The following is a 21,543-nucleotide window of genomic DNA, read 5'->3' as shown; positions in this document are numbered from 1 at the left end:
GCTGACGTGAAGCTCTGGCTGGACGTGGCCGACGTGAAGCTCTGGCTGGACGTGGCCGACGTGAAGCTCTGGCTGGACGTGGCCGACGTGAAGCTCTGGCTGGACGTGGCCGACGTGAAGCTCTGGCTGGACGTGGCCGACGTGAAGCTCTGGCTGGACGTGGCCGACGTGAAGCTCTGGCTGGACGTGGCCGACGTGAAGCTCTGGCTGGACGTGGCCGACGTGAAGCTCTTGCTGGACGTGGCCGACGACGTGGCTGACGTGAAGCTCTGGCTGGACGGTCTCTGGCTGGACGGTCTCTGGCTGGACGGTCTCTGGCTGGACGGTCTCTGGCTGGACGGGCTCTGGCTGGACGGGCTCTGGCGCAGGATCAACGGGCTCTGGCGCAGGATCAACGGGCTCTGGTGCAGGATCAACGGGCTCTGGCGCAGGATCAACGGGCTCTGGCGCAGGATCAACGGGCTCTGGCGCAGGATCAACGGGCTCTGGCGCAGGATCAACGGGCTCTGGCGCAGGATCAACGGGCTCTGGCGCAGGATCAACGGGCTCTGGCGCAGGATCAACGGGCTCTGTGCTGGACAGAACCAGCGGTGAAGGCTCTGTGCTGGACAGGACCAGCGGTGAAGGCGCTGTGCTGGACGAAACCAGCGGTGAAGGCGCTGTGCTGGACGGGACCAGCGGTGAGGGCGCTGTGCTGGACGGGACCAGCTGTGAAGGCGCTGTGCTGGACGGGACCAGCTGTGAAGGCGCTGTGCTGGACGGGACCAGCTGTGAAGGCGCTGGTGGCCAGGGCGGAGACCACCCCTGCTCAGGAACAGCAGACACCGGCTCAACCGGCTCAGGAACAGCAGACACCGGCTCAACCGGCTCCGGAACAGTAGACACCGGCTCAGGAAAAGCAGGCATCGGCTCAGGAACAGGAACAGACTCTGTGACGACGGCCATCTTGTCTGTAGACACTGGCTCGGAGGCGGCCATCTTGTCTGTAGACACTGGCTCTGTAGAAGTTATGTGAAACGTCTCTGGCTTGGCAGAAGTGACGTGAACAGTCTCTGACTTGGCCATCTTGTCCATAGACACTGGCTCTGTAGAAGTGACGTGGACAGTCTCTGGATCGGCAGAAGTGACGTGGACAGTCTCTGGATCGGCAGACGTGACGTGGACAGGGTCTGGCTGGACGTGGCTGACGTGAAGCTCTGGCTGGACGTGGCTGACGTGAAGCTCTGGCTGGACGTGGCCGACGTGAAGCTCTGGCTGGACGTGGCCGACGTGAAGCTCTGGCTGGACGTGGCCGACGTGAAGCTCTGGCTGGACGTGGCCGACGTGAAGCTCTGGCTGGATGTGGCCGACGTGAAGCTCTGGCTGGACGTGGCCGACGTGAAGCTCTGGCTGGACGTGGCCGACGTGAAGCTCTTGCTGGACGTGGCCGACGACGTGGCTGACGTGAAGCTCTGGCTGGACGGTCTCTGGCTGGACGGTCTCTGGCTGGACGGTCTCTGGCTGGACGGTCTCTGGCTGGACGGGCTCTGGCGCAGGATCAACGGGCTCTGGCGCAGGATCAACGGGCTCTGGCGCAGGATCAACGGGCTCTGGCGCAGGATCAACGGGCTCTGGCGCAGGATCAACGGGCTCTGGCGCAGGATCAACGGGCTCTGGCGCAGGATCAACGGGCTCTGGCGCAGGATCAACGGGCTCTGGCGCAGGATCAATGGGCTCTGGCGCAGGATCAACGGGCTCTGGCGCAGGATCAACGGGCTCTGGCGCAGGATCAACGGGCTCTGGCGCAGGATCAACGGGCTCTGGCGCAGGATCAACGGGCTCTGGCGCAGGATCAACGGGCTCTGGCGCAGGATCAACGGGCTCTGTGCTGGACAGAACCAGCGGTGAAGGCTCTGTGCTGGACAGGACCAGCGGTGAAGGCGCTGTGCTGGACGAAACCAGCGGTGAAGGCGCTGTGCTGGACGGGACCAGCGGTGAGGGCGCTGTGCTGGACGGGACCAGCTGTGAAGGCGCTGTGCTGGACGGGACCAGCTGTGAAGGCGCTGTGCTGGACGGGACCAGCTGTGAAGGCGCTGTGCTGGACGGGACCAGCGGTGAAGGCGCTGTGCTGGACGGGACCAGCGGTGAAGGCGCTGTGCTGGACGGGACCAGCGGTGAAGGCGCTGTGCTGGACGGGACCAGCGGTGAAGGCGCTGTGCTGGACGGGACCAGCGGTGAAGGCGCTGTGCTGGACGGGACCAGCGGTGAAGGCTCTGTGCTGGACGGGACCAGCGGTGAAGGCTCTGTGCTGGACGGGACCAGCGGTGAAGGCTCTGTGCTGGACGGGACCAGCGGTGAAGGCTCTGTGCTGGACGGGACCAGCGGTGAAGGCTCTGTGCTGGACGGGACCAGCGGTGAAGGCTCTGTGCTGGACGGGACCAGCGGTGAAGGCTCTGTGCTGGACGGGACCAGCGGTGAAGGCTCTGTGCTGGACGGGACCAGCGGTGAAGGCTCTGTGCTGGACGGGACCAGCGTTGAAGGCTCTGTGCTGGACGGGACCAGCGGTGAAGGCTCTGTGCTGGACGGGACCAGCGGTGAAGGCTCTGTGCTGGACGGGACCAGCGGTGAAGGCTCTGTGCTGGACGGGACCAGCGGTGAAGGCTCGGAGCTGGACGGGACCAGTGGTGAGGGATCAGTGGGCATGACGGTCGTGAGAACATCCACAAATGCCCCAGTAAATATCGAGCTGCTTATCCGAAGGGCAAGGTCAATATATTGGATTAAGGTCCATTGAGGGGTGTTATCAGGCATGAGGTAATCAAGAATGTCTGTAAGCCCATAACGGAACATGTCCTTTAAGACACTCTTATCAAAGTCCACCCCATGGCAGAGCTCACAAAATTCCTCCACATACTTCTCAATAGGGCGGTCACCTTGGCTGAGACGGAACAGGTGAGTTGCTGGGTCCATGTTTGGTCTTGGATTCTGTTAGGAATGATCCACTGGAGGCGAGCTGGTGAGGACCCAAACGCAAACTTTAATACCAATAATAAATCAACACAAAACAAAGGCAGGGCAAGGCCTGAAACAAGAACAAGGACCGGAACATACAAGACTACAAAACAGTCACATGTAACATTCAATCCAAGACAAAGACACTGGGCAAACATGAGGGCTTAAATACACTGACTAATTACAAGACAAGGACCACCTGTGAACAATGATCAGACAATTAACAAATGACAAGACACATGGCAGGATCACATGACGAACCGGGAATCACATGACAGACAAGAACAAGACACACAAAACCCAAACCGAGACAGCACCAGTACACATACAAAAATCCTGTTCATCAGAAAAAAAGGGAATACACTACATTCGGAAAGGAAGATGTATTCTTGACTATTACTCAAGAAAATTTTAAAATGTATATTATAAGACATTATGAATACCATTATGCATTGGAGGCTAAAGTGAAATTTAATCGAAATTCATTATAAGATGCATGTGCTTTAGTCGTTGCCTTTATAGATGTTTAAGAGCTTCAGTTCAAGGATCAATGTAAAGTGTGTGAACTGTCATCCTGCCAGGTGCTGATCGTTACCTAGACTGATGGCAGAACAGTAACACCGGGGCACAAGAGACAGACAGGTTAAGCTCCTTATTGAGAACTGATCCCTCTCTGTTCACTTGTGCTTGTCTGCCTAGACATCCCCTTAATTGGAGACGATGTTGGTAGAGAATGTCCTGGCAAATTGTTCTCATTAGGAACTTTCTTGTTGTCATGTTGAGGTTACAATTAACGCAATAATAGATACATATAAAAAACCTCACAGAGCACCGGAGATAGTGATTAGAGTACATGCTTGGTTTTACACCAATCTAAGCTTCGAATGACGTTTGAAGTCATTTGACATTTATGCAATTTTTCCCAACACAATAAATGAGTTGGTTTACATTGGCATACATGGAATAAATCATATTTTATGGTGAATTTCATTTTCTAAGATTGAAAGCCTATGAGAAAAGAGTTGGTGAAGGCATGGTTTCCAAGGTAATTTTAATGTTATCTTCATATTACGAAAAGAAAAGACAAAAAAAGACAAAAAGAAAATGTTTTGATAAAAATCGATATCTTGGAAATAAATATGCCCATATTGAAATAACACTATGATATGCTTGAAAATAATCTAATAATTTGTTTTTGTTATTCTGCCTAAAATTAAATCTTTATATAAGAAAAAAACGTATGAAAAGTCACTGTAATTTGTCCACAACCCGTTTAGAGTTTATTTTGTGATATTGATTGTTTGACTGTATTGTAAGGATCACCCATTGGCCCAACAACAGAATCCAATGGCATTGGCAAAATAATAATTCTTAATGTGACTGCAATTTTAAATGATTTTAAAATTTTGCCTGAGATTGTTACTTAGTACTGTTTTAATTTGGATATTTGATTATTCTTGTATTCCAAAGTTTGTTTGATCATATAATCATGTTGCAAAAACATAGGAAAAGAGGTTTGGCATGGTCCATGGCTACAGTCTGTTCTTAAAATGAGAATGAACTTCTAGATTCACTTCCTTTAAGATCTTCTCTCCAGATTAGTGGGTTTATTGTTTTATTGCATGTCGTCTGTTTTTGTGAGAAATATTGTGTTCAGTCTTATCAGGAATTCAAACCAGCCTTATAAATCATTATCCCACTTCATACATGGCTGCTTGCTAAATAAATCAAATGAATTGGACATTAAATTATTTGAGTTATTTGTGAAGAAAGTAACTGCAGTGCTCAGGTTGATCTTAAATATTTTTGTTATACAGAATATATTTTACAAAGAAATAGGGGATGGGGAAAGTTTTTCCTTTTCATAGAGGTGACTAAACATAGTGTTTGACTTTTATGTTGACTTTTTATGGTCTAATCTCATTTTACCAGGCCTCTGCATATTACTCAAATTTTCTGCACTGCTGAAGCATATAGAGCCAGGTAGCCGTCCGAACCAATTCTTGAACTGCATATCTCCTCTGGTGTATAAAGAGGTTTGCCTGTATAGATGTCTTGTTTTGACTTCTCCTGCTCTGTGTTTGTCCAAAGATAAGGAGATGATGTATACCATGTGTGAATTTAGGGACACTTTTAATTGCACATTAGAAAAAGGATTAAAGTAGCTTTGAACCATCTGGGTCAAACTATCTGCAGAGGCACACATGGCTTACTGGAGACATTCCCACTCTAGATCTCTGTTTCCTTTTTTTGTTAAATGCGCTAGTAGACGATTATACAAGATGCATATAAATAAGAATTGGAAAGTATAACTAGAGGGCCTTTTGCTCCTTCAGTCTCACCCTGCCACCTAGGGGTGAGGGTTTTATCATGTTTTGTTATTTTTTTATTTTTTAGGAAGGACTGGCTTATTAAGAATTATCATGTAGTTCAGACACATTAAAGTGCATCCTAACTTCAGGTTATTTATTTTTAATCCTTATTAATATTCATAGTGCTTTGATGGGGGGCAATTTTTATGCAAACACAAGAAATTTAAGCAAATTTCAAAGCAGGACTGTTCTCAGATCTAAAAACCTTTATGAAACTTTGTGGGCCACCTAAGAATGAAGCATTTTTAGGCATTATACGGTAGGCACACTTGACACAAAGGCTGAATTTTTTTTTTTAGAAAATTCCTTTATTTTATGTCATTTCCAAGGCAGTGAAACATGCATCCATGTGTAGAAGGCATTCCATCATCAATAGTCATAAGCACAGTGGAAAATCCATTACATATGGCAGACAAAGCAAGAGACATTATAAGTTGATTTTAAATAAAATAAAATAAATTCTATACTGAGTTTTAAAACAGCTCAGACTAATTACAAATGACTATTTTACCCATAATTTGGGTGACCATTATGTGCACTGTTTTTTATTCTTATTGGATTATTGCATAAACTTAGTATTAGTATTAACTTAGTAATATTATTGATTTGACTGCACTGACACTTCCAAATGAGACCAAAACTTGAACAGACCTGAACTGAATAACAACACTGTTATCTTTTTAGAGCTGTTTTACAGCATAATTTTAATTGGTCTCATATTTGATGAAGTTTTGGTCATTGCTTCTGTTATTTTCCTGTTTATTACTGTGGCGATGCTTTAAAACAATCTGTTTTGTATAAAAGGTGAGTTTACTTGACTAAGTCACATGTTGACAGTCAACTTTATTCAAATCAATTTTTGAGTTGAGTCTTCTACAGTATGTGGTCTGCAAAGTATTTGTATGATGCACAAAGTTACAGCCTTCCAAATCAGGCACTTAAGAGGTTCCATTTCAGATAATAAGCTGTCTAATGCAACAACTAAGTTTCGTAACAGATCCCAATGGAATTAGTTTATCACTATTCCTCTTTCTCATTCTCATCCTGGAGTTCCTGTGAATGTGGGTTCACAGTTACCAGAGTGATTCAAATACAGTGATGCAAGAGCCCTGACAGGAATGTCGGCAAAAGCTAATTTGCAAAGTCAGTCTCAATGACATAGAAACAATGGAGTTAAGTGGCTTTGAATGGCCCAACTAACCACACAAATGCCATTAAACCCTGCATATTAATATGAAGTCATGTTTGTGTGATGTAACGGTCATTTTATCAGAAAAAAGAAATGCAATGAAAGCTAAACCAATTGGAACTTTATTGTATGGATATCTTTACAAACATTTTCAAGATCCTTAATCCTCTTTGTTTTTGTTTTTTGTTTTTGTTTTGCCACTGTAAATTAGATTTTTTAAATGATTTGTCCAGAGCAACAATTATTTTTCAATTTAGATTTGATGGTGTGCTAAACTTTTTCATACATGCACACCTCTCTCTTATGACTCTCTCTTTTCCAGCACTTTAGACACAGTTGCTCCTTTGTGCTTAAAGAAGATTAAAGAAAATATTCCAACGCCGTGGTACAACGAGCACACTCAGGCCCTTAAGAAAGCAGCCAGAAAAATGGAGCATAACTGGAAGAAAACAAAACGTTACGTTGTGATGACGAATGGGGTTTCGCTTAGCCTATCCACTTCGAGAATGTAAAATGAGCCAATGGCAAGAAAATGCCATGGGTCTGCGGAATTTGCATAGCGTACCTCCCCACATTGTGGGTATATAAGGAAGGACACTGGCAACATGCAGTTATGTTTTAACAATGAGGAGCAGAGACTGAACTCAGGCATTCCCGCTGTACAGCGGAAGTGGCAGGGAGACGTAACGTACATACGTAACAGAGACGTTCCCTTTCGTAGTCACTACGAGTTACGTCGTGACGATGAATGGGGTTACCAGTCTAATCACGCCACCTCGGCTGTCTTCCAGTGCCCTGCAAGTCTGAGCTCCCTGTCGTGAGACTGGCACAGACGAAGGACTCCTACTTAACACAGTAATACCAAGGGACACTGGGAAACATGTCTCAGTGGAAATATGCAACACAATGCCTACCAAAAAGGAGGCCTTAAAATACACATATGGCCCAAGAGGTAGTAACAAATGGAGAAACACTGGAGTATCCAGCCCGCAGAGTGGAATCTTTCAACTCCAGGGTTGACAAGCTGCCACAGGTATAGACTCTGGCGTTGACGTCAGCAGTGCTGGGGGAACTCAGGGCTTCTCTGGAAACTCACCTGAGGAGAATATTGCACGTATCCGAGGAGTGGGATGGCGAGCAAGCGATGACACCGATCGGGTCCTATTACCGACCACTGGGGGCGAGTACATGAGAGGACACTGGCTCCACTCGGAGATTGTAGAATCTCACAAATGTGTGCCTGCAGCTCTGCAGCTGTCTGTTAGTGAGGCACCATGCGCTAGAGCCCAAGAGGAAGCCACACTCTGAGTGGAGTGGGCCTTCACACCAAGGGGGCATGATAGAACTTGCTGCTGCTAAGCCAAGCAATGGTGTCCACATCCTGTTAGACAACCTTTGCTTGGAGAGAGCCTTTCCCTTCAGCTTCCCACCATAACAGACAAAGAGCTGGTCTGAGGTCCAGAAACACTGCGTTCTGTCTACGTAAGCACGGAAGGCGCGTACTGGACAAAGCAGTGCCAAGGCTGGGTCTGCCTCCTCCAGGGGCAGCACTTGCAGGTTCACCACCTGGTCTTGAATGGGAGTGGTGGGAACCTTGGGCACGTATCCAGACCGGGTTCTCAGGATCACGTGAGAGTTAGCTGGCCCGAATTCCAGGCATGCTTCGTCAACCGAAAATGCCTGCAGGTCCCCTACCCTCTTGAGGAGGCCAAAGCAGCCAGGAGCGCTGTCTTCATATACAGGATCTTAAGCTCGGCTGATTGCAAAGGCTGAAAGGCAGCTCTCTGCAGGGCAGATAAGACCACTGCGAGGTCCCAAGAGGGTAATAGGCATGTCGAGTGGACAATGCTCTAGCGGAAGTGATGGTAGCCATCACAGGAGGTGGTAGGGTACTTAAACCTACCTCGTCCTGTCCAGGGAACACACGTGGACCTCAGATGCTTCTGACTCCATAGGAGGAGGTGGCGGGCGAGTTGCGACATATGGCAGGAGCGTATCTGACCATTATCAGTTTGTACCAGTAAATGAAGAGATGTCTTATCGATCAAAAGTTCAGTATGGAGTACCACAAGGCTCAGTACAAGGCCAGTTGCTGTTCACTCTGTACATGCTACCCTTAGGAGATATCATTAGGAAGAATTGCATTAGTTTTCACTGTTATGCTGATGATACTCAGCTCTATATTTCTTCACGCCCTGACGAAACCTACCAATTCACAAAATGAACGGAATGCATAACTGATATAAAAAAACTGGATGACTTATTTCCTACTTCTTAATTCTTAAAAACTAAAAAATTTCCTCACATACTAACCTAGAATACTGTCTAACATTTGATGGCTGCTCTGTCAAGTCTTTGTCGTCAGTTAGGAACCTGAGTGTGCTCTTTCATACCAATCTTTCATTTGAAAGTCACGTCTCTAGTATCTGTAAAACCGCATTTTTCCATCTTAAAAATATATCTAAATTACATCATATGCTCTCAATGACAAATGCAGAACAGTTAGTTCATGGGTTCATGGCATCAAGGCTAGATTATTGTAATGCTATTATGGGTAGTTGCCCTGCATGCTTTAATAAACAAACTACAGCTGGTCCAAAACGCAGCAGCTAGAGTTCTTACCAGAACCAAGAAGTATGACCATATTAGCCCAGTTCTGCCAACACTGCAATGGCTCCCTATTAAACATTGTATACTTTTTTAAATATTGCTGATACTTACAAAATACTAAATGGTTTAGCTCCCCAGTACTTGAGCGAACACATTATAGTCCGTCACGTCTATTGCAATCTCAAAATTCCGGCCAGTTGTTAATACCTAGAATATCAAAATCGACTGATGGCGGTATATCCTTTTTCTATTTGGCACCAAAACTTTGGAACAGTCTTCCTAACATTGTCCAGGAAGCAGACACACTCTGTCAGTTCAAATCTAGGCTTCTATAATTCAATGTTAGGCTGTATAGATTAGGTCATTCGGAACCGGGAACACTTCCCATAAATCCTGATGTACTTGTTACGTCATAAGAAGGATGGCGTCTACGCTAATATTAGTCTTCTTTTTATCCCGAGGTTTACCGCAGTCCTCCGGATCCAGGCCGTATCCAGATCTGTTGAAGGACATGCGCCTGGCCATGACGACAAACGCAGTTCTGAAGTGTCCACTAGTCTCTCCCCTGTGAAGGACTCCTTCCCTTCCCTTTACCTCTGTACTGTTACTTTAATTTCCTATTATCACTGTAAAGCTGCTTTGAAACAATCTATATTGTTAAAAGCGCTATATAAATTAAGGTGAATTGACTTGACTTCACTACAGACAAATTTGCAGCTCCAATTCATCTAACTTGTATGTCACTGGGTTATGAACGAAACTAGAGGACCCAGAATAAATATCTAGTGTTATGTACAGTATGTATATGCACAGTATAACCCCGGTTCCCTGAGAAGGGAACAAGATGCTGCATCATTATGTTGATGCTGAAGCACTTGTGCTACACATCACTTCAGATTGGCTACTGCACTCTAAAAAACACTGGGTTAAAAACAACCCAATTCGTTTTCAACCCAAGGGCTGGGTAAATATAGGACAGAACACATACTGTACAGTATTGGGTTAATTCTACCCAGGAAATTGGGTTGTTTATTTAACCCAGCATAGTTGATTAATTTTTACTATAAAACTAGCCTTTTTGTGTTTTTTTTTACATCATTTTTTAATTCAAAATTAAAATATGTACAGCACTATAATGAACTTAGATAGATAAAATAAAATGTACACAAACCTGTATTTTACCGAAGACATGCACCATTTTTGACGGAGCTGCACTGCTCTCTCCAGAAGAGGTCGCAAAAAGCCTGCGATAAATAACTCAATCCATGGGTAGTTATGTCTGACCCAAGATCTGGGTGACACAAGAAAACTACCCAAACACTGGGTTGTTATGTTTGACCCAGGAGCTGGGTAACACCAAAACTACTCAAAAACTGAAAAAAATAACCCAATTTTTTCTAGGAAGGCACACTGGCATGTACTATAAAGGGCACCCAAACAATAAGTCACCAGCTTCAGGTTGTCTGAAGTAAGACACAGCAGGCTTGTCTGGAGTATCACAACGAGACGCAGCATCTTGTTCCCTTCTCAGGGAAACATGGGTTGTATCCATAACCCTAGTCATTCCCTTTTGAGGGAACTCTACGCTGAGTCATTACATTAACACTATGGGAACGTTAATATCCACTGCATATTTATACCCACTACAAAATCAAGCCTGCTCACTGCATTGCTCCACAGCGAGACAGGCTGTGGCCAAAAAGCTGCCATGCAGTGTGCCAATGATTAAACTACTAGGGAACTCACAGCTCTATCCCCCTTACTATTACCTAGTATACTGTACTAAAGGCAGAGCCTTGTCTCAACCTGAGCATAGGTTGGCGGCCCAACCAAGTGGAACTTAATCATTTAGTCCCAGATGAACAGAAGATGCCACAGGAGAGAGCAGCACCCTCTCAAAGTTGATGACGTTTAATGTGGTGCCCTTTTACAGTCATGCAAGTGCACCAGTGACCTCATATGACTGAAGAGGGCAATAATCTGTGAATTCAACAAAGACCAAGGTCTGTCAAGTTCCAAAAAGAACCATAAAAGTAGTCTAACTCATGGACTATATTTCCCTGTCTGATGAAGCAATTCTAAATATAATGGTCAACATTTACATTAATTGTATGAGAAAGACCAGATTCACAATTCTGCTTTAAAGATTAACTGAACTGAAATTCGAAAAAATGTGATATAACAGATGTATTTTATTTATTCTCATTGGTACAATTATTAAAATGGCAGAATTTGTTAAAAGGGATACAATGGTACGTTGAAAATGTTGTTGTTTTTACACGGGCGCCGCCATGTTGGATTTCAACATTCGACTACGTCACTGGCATGGTAGGCTACTCCGTTGCCAACCAACACTAGCAGAGCTAGCTTCTCTCTACCCCCTGCCTTGTCAACAAAATTATTCTAGTCATTATTTCTAGTGTTTAATCCTAGGTACGAGACACAGATGTGTTGAAAACGTCAATGAGTACATGAAGCGTGTGACATCAAATGTTTTATTTAGCTACAAGTCCAACGCATACTAGAATCCTTGATATTCAGCTGAGGGGAAAAGATGTAACGTTAACGTTAGTTCACTGCACAGGATGGGAACGGAATCTTATTCATCCTTCCCAAATGCCCCCTCGCCCAAAGAGTGAACTGCCGGTACGCTGTTAACCTTAACAGTCGGAGAAAAGGATATAAATTAGCTTAGCGTAGCCCAGTCGCCAATTCGTAAAATACACGGTTACATACCAGCTACTTCTGGGGCGCTCCAGCGTCTCAGCTCGGACATCCCTTAGAGATAGCATAGCCACCTCCAACACGTCTCTCTCACCGCACAGCATCCAAAATGAACGGTGCATGGTGATGCATTTTTGCCGATCAATAAATGTTCCAGGTTGACATCTCTTCAACAGATTGACTCCGGTGCAGTGTCCATGCTCCGGCAGCGCCCGCGCCCACACACTTCCCCCCAAACGATCATGTACTGTATGTGTGGAGCCTGAAACTGGTTGTCCTCCATGTGGTGGTAGTCAGATACTACTGGCCTGTCCCTCACATGCTCAAATGCGTAACTCATGCCATTAAAATTACTCATTTTCGTGTGTGTATATAGGACCTGCAGCTGTTGCCTATATACCTTCGTGGGTCCTACCATGCCAGTGACGTCATCGAAATTGCCAGCGTAACAAGCACAATTTTTGTGCTGCTTAAAAAAAGCTATATTGATATTTTTAGTTAAAATGTTTGATGTAAATTACCTTTAATTGTCATAAACAACATGTTATCAACGTTGATTTTTTTCAGTTCAGTTCATCTTTAAATATTTTGTGTTCCAAGGAAGAAAAAACATCATATGGGCTCAAAAGGGCTCTATATATTTTTATATAGAATTTTTATTTTTGGGTAAAAAAAAAAAAAAAAATTATATATATATATATATATATATATATATATATATATTATTTTTTTTATGCAACACTTTATTTTATCTGCTATCACTTTGGATATTTTTTCTCTGATATATCATTCTTTTGTATTTTGGTCCTCAGTCTGATAAGTCAACAGTCGCTCAGGGGACCATCCATGGATGGATTATGCAAGACCAAGTTTTCTGGTCTGATGCAGAGTGCTGTTTTCTCCGATACAATAAGATGTTTCTCAATCATTTATGGATAGATGGGCTGGCTGTTCGTGTTTCTGTCAGTTTCAGCACAGGGAGCACTGAAGCAAACAAAATATCTCATGTTTTGTTTGAATATTTATGATGGCTTTTTTGTGCAGCTGAGGTCAGAAATTGAGTGTTGTATGATTTTACTTGACAATGATTTTGATCCAAGGCTTGCATGTGCTTATCCTCTACTCTCTAATAACACAGGTTTAGCACGACCAGGGCTAGATTGATAATCTGGCATTCCGGCATTTTCCCGGTGGGCCAACACACTTTGGGGTCGATAGAAGGTTGACATATATATATATATATATATATATATATATGTATATATATATATTTTTTTTTTGTCTTCTGTATTGACAAGCTAAAGCAAGAAAGACCTCCCCCATATTAGGCGCAGGTTTTTTTATTATTATTGTAGCGCATCTCTAAGGGCCGGATTTACTAAACTGGGCAAATTAGTCTGGGAGGGTAATTCCAAAACAGCACAGGAAGTGGAAAGTACAGTGTTGATCTACTGACTACGCACAAATTGAAAGTAAATGAAACAAATCAAAGCCAGTCCAGATCATTTCCATAATGAGCAAGACAATCTACCAAGAGCAGCGGAAATTAACGTCTGGTTTAAGGCATGCTTTTTTGGGGGCGGTAAATAATGGCACACATACCAGTAAATTGACTGGCACAACCTTAGTAAACCACATTGCGTCATTCATTTAAATACTCTCCTCCCATAAATGTTGCGTCTGAAAGGGAAACTCCTACAAATTCATCAGTCGTATTATATGGGAACATTACAGGTTCTGTGGTAGATCTATAGCTGAAAACAGCCGCGACCATGTAAATACATGACAAGGTAAATTGAAAAACGCCAAAACACACAGCTTATCAATCCAGCACCTTTATAGTCATTTACCTTGCAGAAAAATGGTGTTTTGGCAGTATTTAAAATGTGTCTATTTACATTAAATATTGCAGAATATAAATCACTTTTATGGAGGTTATTTTCATATTTTTATTGTACAATATTTTTATTACAAATTATATAATTTATAATTATTTATTTATATTAGGAACCATATAGCCTACCCACAGTAATGAAGAGCATAATTTTACCTGTGACTTCCATGATCTTACAGTTAGATGTTAATTCAATAAGAGCCTGGTGGAAGACAAATATTAGTGTCTTACATAAATTAGGGGTTAACTCTTTACAAATTTTATTGTTTTTAAAGGGATAGTTCAACCCAAAATACCATCATTTACTCACCCTAGTGTCATCTAAACCTGAATGTCTATCTTTCTGTAGAACATAAAAGAAAATAATTTGAGTCTGTTTTTTGTCCATACAATAGAAGTCAAGGGTATAGCCTAACCAAAATGGTTTGGTTGCCAACATTCATCAAAATATATTTTTTGTGTGTCACAGAAGAGAGAAAGTCTTACAGGTTTGGAACAACATGAGGGTAAGTAAATGATGATATAATTTATAGCAATACATTTATAGCATCCTTGCTCAAAATCAGTGCTTTACTATCAAGTGCATTTCAATGTGACAAAAATGCAATTTTAAGTTTGTTAACTGCAGTTGCAGTACATTCAATTATATCTATCATTATTTGTCCCTGTTGTAGTTTTATTTCTTCATTTATATACTCCAATTGAAAGCCCTAAACTCAGCAAAAACATTCAAGGGGGAAGTCGTGGGCCAGGCGCGGATGGGTTGGATTTGTCCAGGGCCGAATTTTAGCGACACAAACAAAATAAAATAAAATGATGATTCAGACAACAACATATGGAACAGACACGCTCCTCTGTTGTAATTAGATAGAAGAGAATATCTAATATCATGACCCATATTACAGGTCCATTTCAGATCTCCCCTCAGATGTAGTAAATGTTCACAGCTGAACTTTATCACATTTTTCATCATTTATAATTCTTCACATCTTAGCATGCCTTGAATGATTTAACATGTTAAATTATGTACACGCAAAGTGTATAATGAATTAAGACTGCTGTAGAAGACGGTTCATAACCTGGCAAAGTTACATTTATCCAACCATTTAAGAGTAAATAAGATAATTTATTTCTTATAATTCAACAACTGTTTTACATTTCCCCCACAAATTTATTATTGTATTTTGTGAGATCTGTCCAGACAACATCACAGCTGCAGAAAATGTTCATAAACATCTTGTTGTTGTGTTTTGGGTCACTAACTAATCAACTTAAGTTAGCTTTGCAAGTGTGAGTTAATTTATGTAATGGATTTGCAAGATTATGCAGATTGTCATAAGGCAGGAGAGTAAGCTGTATCATTGTTTCATTTTTGCATTTAGTTTTTTTTTCATTACTTATGCACTTGTAGTGATGCCAGAATATGCCTATTTATTGGCCATTTTAATGACCAAGACTTCACAACAACCAATGAGACCTCAAAAACATGACCACCATCCATATGTTTTAATATCTGTCTTTTTCTCCCTCAGATGGCTACACCACAGATGATATTGAGTTTTACTGGCGAGGTGGCGACCATGCAGTAACGGGAGTTGAAAGGATAGAGCTTCCTCAGTTCTCTATAGTGGACTACAAACTCATCTCGAAAAACGTGGTGTTTTCTACAGGTAATAAAACCAAACTACAGAACACTGTAGGAATAAGCCAATAACTGAAATAACGTCTCAGGTTACGTATGTAACCCTGGTTCCCTGAGAGGGAACGAGACGCTGCGTTGAGACGCGGTGGGAACGCTCTGCGTGATTGCGTCGTGAAGCACGTGTATAATCAGTCCAATGGAAGAGCGAGACGTCATAGGCGGTGACGTCATAGACCAGGAAGCTATAAAGCACACCAGAAAACAGACCGCGACAACTTCTGAAAAAGCCTGAAGCAAGTCGATCAGGGCATGCAGGAAGTATGGCAGGAGAACGCAGCGTCTCGTTCCCTCTCAGGGAACCAGGGTTACATACGTAACCTGAGACGTTCCCTTTCAAGGGAACTCGAGCTGCGTTGAGACGCGGTGGGAACCCCATACCCACTACACCATAAGACAAATGCCCGTTCTGTGTGAAGTCCTTGCGCACACTAGAAGCAAGCAACCTAGCCCCGGGAGTGGAGAGGTGTAGGTCATAAAATCTGACAAATGTATGAGGTGAGGACCAGCCTGCCGCATTACAAATATCCTGAAGGGAAACACCCGAAATTAAAGCCTAGAGGCAGCCATACTCCTTGTAGAATGGGCCTGAACAGCCACAGGTGAACGCTGTCCGGCCGCTTCATAAGCAAGTGAGATAGCCTCAACTACCCACTTGCTCATTATCTGTTTAGATGCAGGGCAACCTATCTTAGGTTACCCGAAGCAGACAAATAATTGTTCTGATAAACGCCACTGAGCAGCTCTGTGGACCTAAGCATCCAAAGCCCGGACAGGGCATACCAGATTTAAGATTTTCCTGATCTGGGGTATTAAAGGTGGAGGACAGAAGGCCTGGAGCACAAATGACCGCACATTTAGTAGGGACCTAGAAATACAACCCGATCTGGGGTGAAGAAATACTACCACCAACCAGGTGCAAATCCAAGTACGTGCAGGCCTCAGCCTCATGTACCACGGAGAAGACGAAATTAAGGATCTCTCCTCAGAGATAGCCCAGCAAAGAAACATTCATTACAGAAATCAAGTACTGTACCAACAGGGCAGAAACGAGATTCAGAAGGCGTTCTCTGCACCAGGCAGAGAACAGCATATTAGTCTTCTCGTGGAGGGAGCTCTAGACTGGAGTATGGTCTCCACGACCTCGGTCGAGAAACCTGAATCTATGAGCTGGGCCCCCTCAGAGACCGAGCCCACAGTATCCACAACTCCAGAGCTCCCAGGAGCAAAGATATCGGGAAAAGCATATAGGTGTAGCGGCAACCACACCTTTTACATTACATCCAGTCCAAGCGGAGCTGGATGCGTGAGGGAGAACCACAAGGGCAATGCATTGTACAAGCGATGCGAAATGTCGACTTGTAGTTTGACCGAAGTTATCCCTAAGAAGCTCCATCACCTCGGGGTGAAGTCTCCATTCCCCGGGCCACAGCCCCTGCCTCAACAGGATATCTGCTCTGATATACGAGACCATCAGTGTGTTGTCCGGACCCTTCGCCGACTAACCACTCATGATTGCCCCCGACTTGTGAGGGAAACATCCGTCGATAGCATTATGCGTCGACAAGAAGCCCCCAACACTGGGCCTGGGCGAGGAACCAAGGTTCTTCCACATGACCGAGGCACGAAGGCATAGCCATGCGAAAACGGATTTCCCCTCGGAGAAAACCCCTTGGTCCCGAGCCACCACTGCAGGGGTCTCATGTACAGAAGGCCAAAAGTAACTACGTTGGACGCAACTGCCATGAGCCCCAGCCAAAGACCTTTCACCGAGCGGCCACTCATGACCGCCCCCCATCCTGTGAGGGAAGCATCCGTCGATAGCGTGACGCGTCGACAAGAATCACCCAGCACTGGGCCCTGGGCGAGGAACCAAGGTTTCTTCCACATGACCGAGGCACGAAGGCATAGCCGCGTGACCTTGATCATGCGAAAACGGATTTCCCCTCGGAGAAAACCCCTTGGTCCCGAGCCACCACTGCAGGGGTCTCATGTACAGAAGGCCAAAAGTAACTACGTTAGACGCAACTACCATGAGCCCCAACAGTCTCAGAGACAGTTTGCAGTGAGTGACTGACCTAGTTTTACATTCTTTACGGCTGTGAGAATCGCAGAAATACGTGCAGGAGACAGACGTGCTTGCATTGTTGTCGAATCCCATAATACACCTAGAAAGTGGTCCTCTGAGCTGGGAGGAGTACACTCTTTTTGGTGTTGAGCCGCAACCCCAACCTCCTTATGTGGGACAGAACGACATCTCGATGTTGAACTGCCAAAAGCTCGGACTGAGCTAAAATCAACCAATCGTCGATATAATTTAATACGCCAATGCCCTGGAATCTCAGAGGAGCCAGAGCTGCATCCACCCATATTGTAAAAGGTGTGGGGTGATAACCTAGGCCGAATGGAAGAACCCGATACTGGTATGCTTCGCCCCTGAAAGCAAACCTCAGGAACCTCCTGTGATGAGGATGGATAGATAAGTAAGCGTCCTTTAAGTCTATTGTGACAAACCAGTCCTCGGACTGAATCTGTGACACAATCATATTTAGCGTAAGCCTGCTTTGAACTTAAGATTCTGAAACCTGCTGTTTAATTGACGCAGGTCTAGAGTAGGACGCAACCCCTCATCCTCTTTCGGAACAATGAAGTAATGGCAGTAAAACCCTGACTGTCTGCCGGGAGGAAGAACCCCTTCTACAGCTCCTTTTGCAGAAGTGTCAGTACTTCCTGCTCCATAACCAAAGCCTGCTCGGGGTCCACCACAGTGGGGAGGACCCCTAGAAATCTGGGCGGACAAGAACCGAATTCTGAACCCTTTTCTATAGTGTGCAGGACCCACCGAGAAATATGTGGCAGTAGTTTCCACGCTGCCAGAAATTCTACTAGGGGAACCAGTCTCTCAAGACTGGCCTCTGGATTTGGTTGAACAGTCACTACGGTGCCCTAAAGCGGCGAACCGGCAGGGAAACCGAACTGACCGTTCTACGACCCTCCTTGGAGAGTCGCACCCCAGAGGGCGCCGAGGAGAAACGATTTCTCAAAACCGTCCCTGCCCCGGAGGAGCCCTCAGAAGCTTTATAAGAGATGACGACAGTCCTCAGATCTTGCCTCCCTTTAAATAACTTAGTTCCAACGACCCTCGGAGGAGGATCATTGGAAAAAGCAGGCACCTCGGCACCCTGAAACGGCGAACCGGCAGGGAAACCGAACTGACTGCTCTACGACCCCCCTCGGAGGATCGTTTGGGGACACTGACACCTTGGTGTCCTGAACGGCGAACCGGCAGGAAAACCGAACTGGCAGCGCTGCGACCCTCCTCAGAGAGTCGCACCCCAGAGGGCGCCGAGGAGAAACGATTTTCTCAAAACCATCCCTACCCCGGAGGGGACCACCCTTTAGAAGCCTGATAGCCTAGGCGTCAGGGCTTCCTATTGTCCAAGCTTTTTTAGAGATAAAATAGTCCTCAGATCTTGCATATCTCTAACTGGCTAGACTGCTACCGCCACCCAAGTCCCCTTCGATTGTGGAGGAGCCCAAATGGCGATGCTCGTTCTTGCACTCTGTGATGCGAGGAGCTTAGTAGACTGAGACTGCTCCGCCCAGCAGTCTCAGGAACATTAGATTGGTGAGGAAGAAACCTCTGGAACGCCGCTGAACGGTTTATTCTTAGTTTTTGTTTTTTTTGGAAAGCGGAGCGTCCAGAAGAACAGACATAATTTTATCTTATTTTTTTTATTTTTAAATCAGAAAAACGTATATATATATATAAATATATCACTCCGTGGCCACCAGCAGGAAAACAACCGAACTGGCCGTGCTGCGACCCTCCTCAGAGAGTCGCCACCCAGAGGACGCAGAGGAGAAACGATTTCTCGAAACCGTCCCTCCCCAGTATAGTTTATCTGTTTTTGCACGACGCAATTCTCGAATAGCGTCAGTGCTGACAACCTCACATTCATCCATGTCTTTATAATTTAACCACCAGCGTTGCCTAATAAAATTGTTTTATTTAGATGGCTGGTGGGTAACGTCGGGGGTTAAAAATGATGACGCCTACTCGGGAGAGAGAAAGCTAGCAAGCGTCTCTTTAACCCGAGGCACTGTCATACCATGATACTTAATACCCATAGCATTACTATAGTTAATTGGGCATTAAACACATAAAATAGAAACCGACTTATTCCACGATCTCGACACCTCAGTGTGGTGTGGAGTTAGGGAAAAAAACGGCAGTCCCCGACGAGGAGGCTGAGATACAGAGTTTTTCTGTTTTTAGATTTATTTCATCTAATCAACTCTTTTTATTTTCACTCTCATAATGTTCAGCTGGCCAGAAAATATTTAACTAGCAACAGCACTAGATAAACCTCCTTTTAAAGCTCCTCTTTATTCAACAGAGTTATGAGCTGACTTATTTATTCATTTATTGAAAACTCAAACATCTGTCTTTTCTTAATATCTTTATTTGTTTTGTTCTCTTTTTCTAAACAAAACACTAACGATACCAATTCCTCGGAACTGGAAATCGCCAGCACTGGATCTGGCAGGTGAAAGCTGAGATAGGGCGGGGCCCGTCCCAACCCCCGCTGTCAGATCCGTTTGCGAACCCCAAAATGCGAGTCGCCGCCGTGGATCGGCAACAGCGGGACCCGCGCGGGGAGCGCGAACCGAACCGTCCTCCTCGAAAAACGCCCGGCGGGAGCGGAGCGTCCTCACGGACAGCGTCTCGCAATGCTCACAGTCAGCCCCCTTGAGAACTGACTGTGGCATGCTCCACTCCCAAATAGTAACAAAAAGCTGATGTGTGTGTCCCCACCCGTGATATAACGTGGGCAGGGAACAACACAAAAGCTGCTTGCTCTCTTTTGCCATAATATATATATATATATATATATATATATATATATATATATATATATATATATTGCAACTTGACAGACAACAATAAATATGACAAGGACAGAATACACAGATCGCTTGCTGAAGGCAACAGAAGCTGTCGCGGTCTGTTTTCTGGTGTGCTTTATAGCTTCCTGGTCTATGACGTCACCGCCTATGACGTCTCGCTCTTCCATTGGACTGATTATACATGTGCTTCACGATGCAATCACGCAGAGCGTTCCCACCGCGTCTCAACGCAGCTCGAGTTCCCTTGAAAGGGAACTATATGATTAGATGATTAGATGAGGTAAAGGTAAATTCTTTACTTTTAAAAAAAAGGTCTATACTACTTACCTGCATCAAATATTAGGACACTTTGAGGTTGAAAGCCTGGTCCCATTCAGACCCATTTACTACATATACACATAGGCACATACACATGCGGCTGTCTGTAGTGGGCAGTTTCTGCGTCAGGAAGCAGTTTCAGTCAAGAGTCAGTCAGTAAGCAACTAATTTATGAACCCTAGTAAAAAAATAAGCAACACGTCTGGGTTTATGAACCCTCTCAATTTGGCATGGCTATTGGTGTCCCAGGCCCTAGCGGTTGTATGAATTAACTCTGGTCTGAGAATGAAAAATACATACACTAAAAACAAGACACAGGGTGTTCTTATAAGTTATTTAACAAATTGTTGTGTGACCACTTGATTTATTCATTGACTACATTTTCATATTCATGGATTTGTCATGCAAGTCAGGAGTTTAGCTGTAGATGCAGTCTTTAAAAATGACGTTTGGTTCAGCATGTCAAAGAGGATGAAGACTCTGTTCTGATGTTAAACTTCAACAGCTTTACCAAGCCTGCTAGTTTTTAACAAGACGACTATGTCAAGTGTAGGTGTTGATCAAGATGGAAAACCTTTCCTCCATTATGATTTTTTGCAAAAATCTACAATTAAGAAACAGTTTGTCACGGTGTGGTGTGGGCAGAAGGCGGCGAAGGAGTCCAAAAGTTCCAATACAAATATTTTACTAACAATAAACTTCAGGCAGGTAAATACACACACACACACACACACACACACACACACACACACACACACACACACACACACACACACACACACACACACACACACACACACACAAATTGAACAAAGAATGGACAAAGACTGGCTGA

The 21,543-nt window shown here is 44.6% G+C and overlaps 1 protein-coding gene across 2 annotated transcripts in view; it reads left to right on the top strand.

The window, feature by feature from the left end:
• Positions 1-21,543, top strand: part of gabrb2b (gamma-aminobutyric acid type A receptor subunit beta2b) — a 243,333-nt gene that overhangs the window by 184,924 nt on the left and 36,866 nt on the right. For both annotated transcript variants that reach the window (XM_077224821.1, XM_077224822.1), the window contains exon 6: positions 15,313-15,450. In XM_077224821.1, coding sequence (XP_077080936.1) covers positions 15,313-15,450 — 138 coding nt within the window. The remainder of the gene's footprint in view (positions 1-15,312; positions 15,451-21,543) is intronic.

This window comes from Siphateles boraxobius, unplaced genomic scaffold, assembly GCF_051911475.1.
Source record: "Siphateles boraxobius isolate OS27281-9 unplaced genomic scaffold, OSU_SipBor_1 92, whole genome shotgun sequence".
Taxonomy (NCBI): domain Eukaryota; kingdom Metazoa; phylum Chordata; class Actinopteri; order Cypriniformes; family Leuciscidae; genus Siphateles; species Siphateles boraxobius.
The sequence above is the reverse complement of the archived record's forward strand: the minus strand, read 5'-3'. Positions and strand labels throughout refer to the sequence as shown.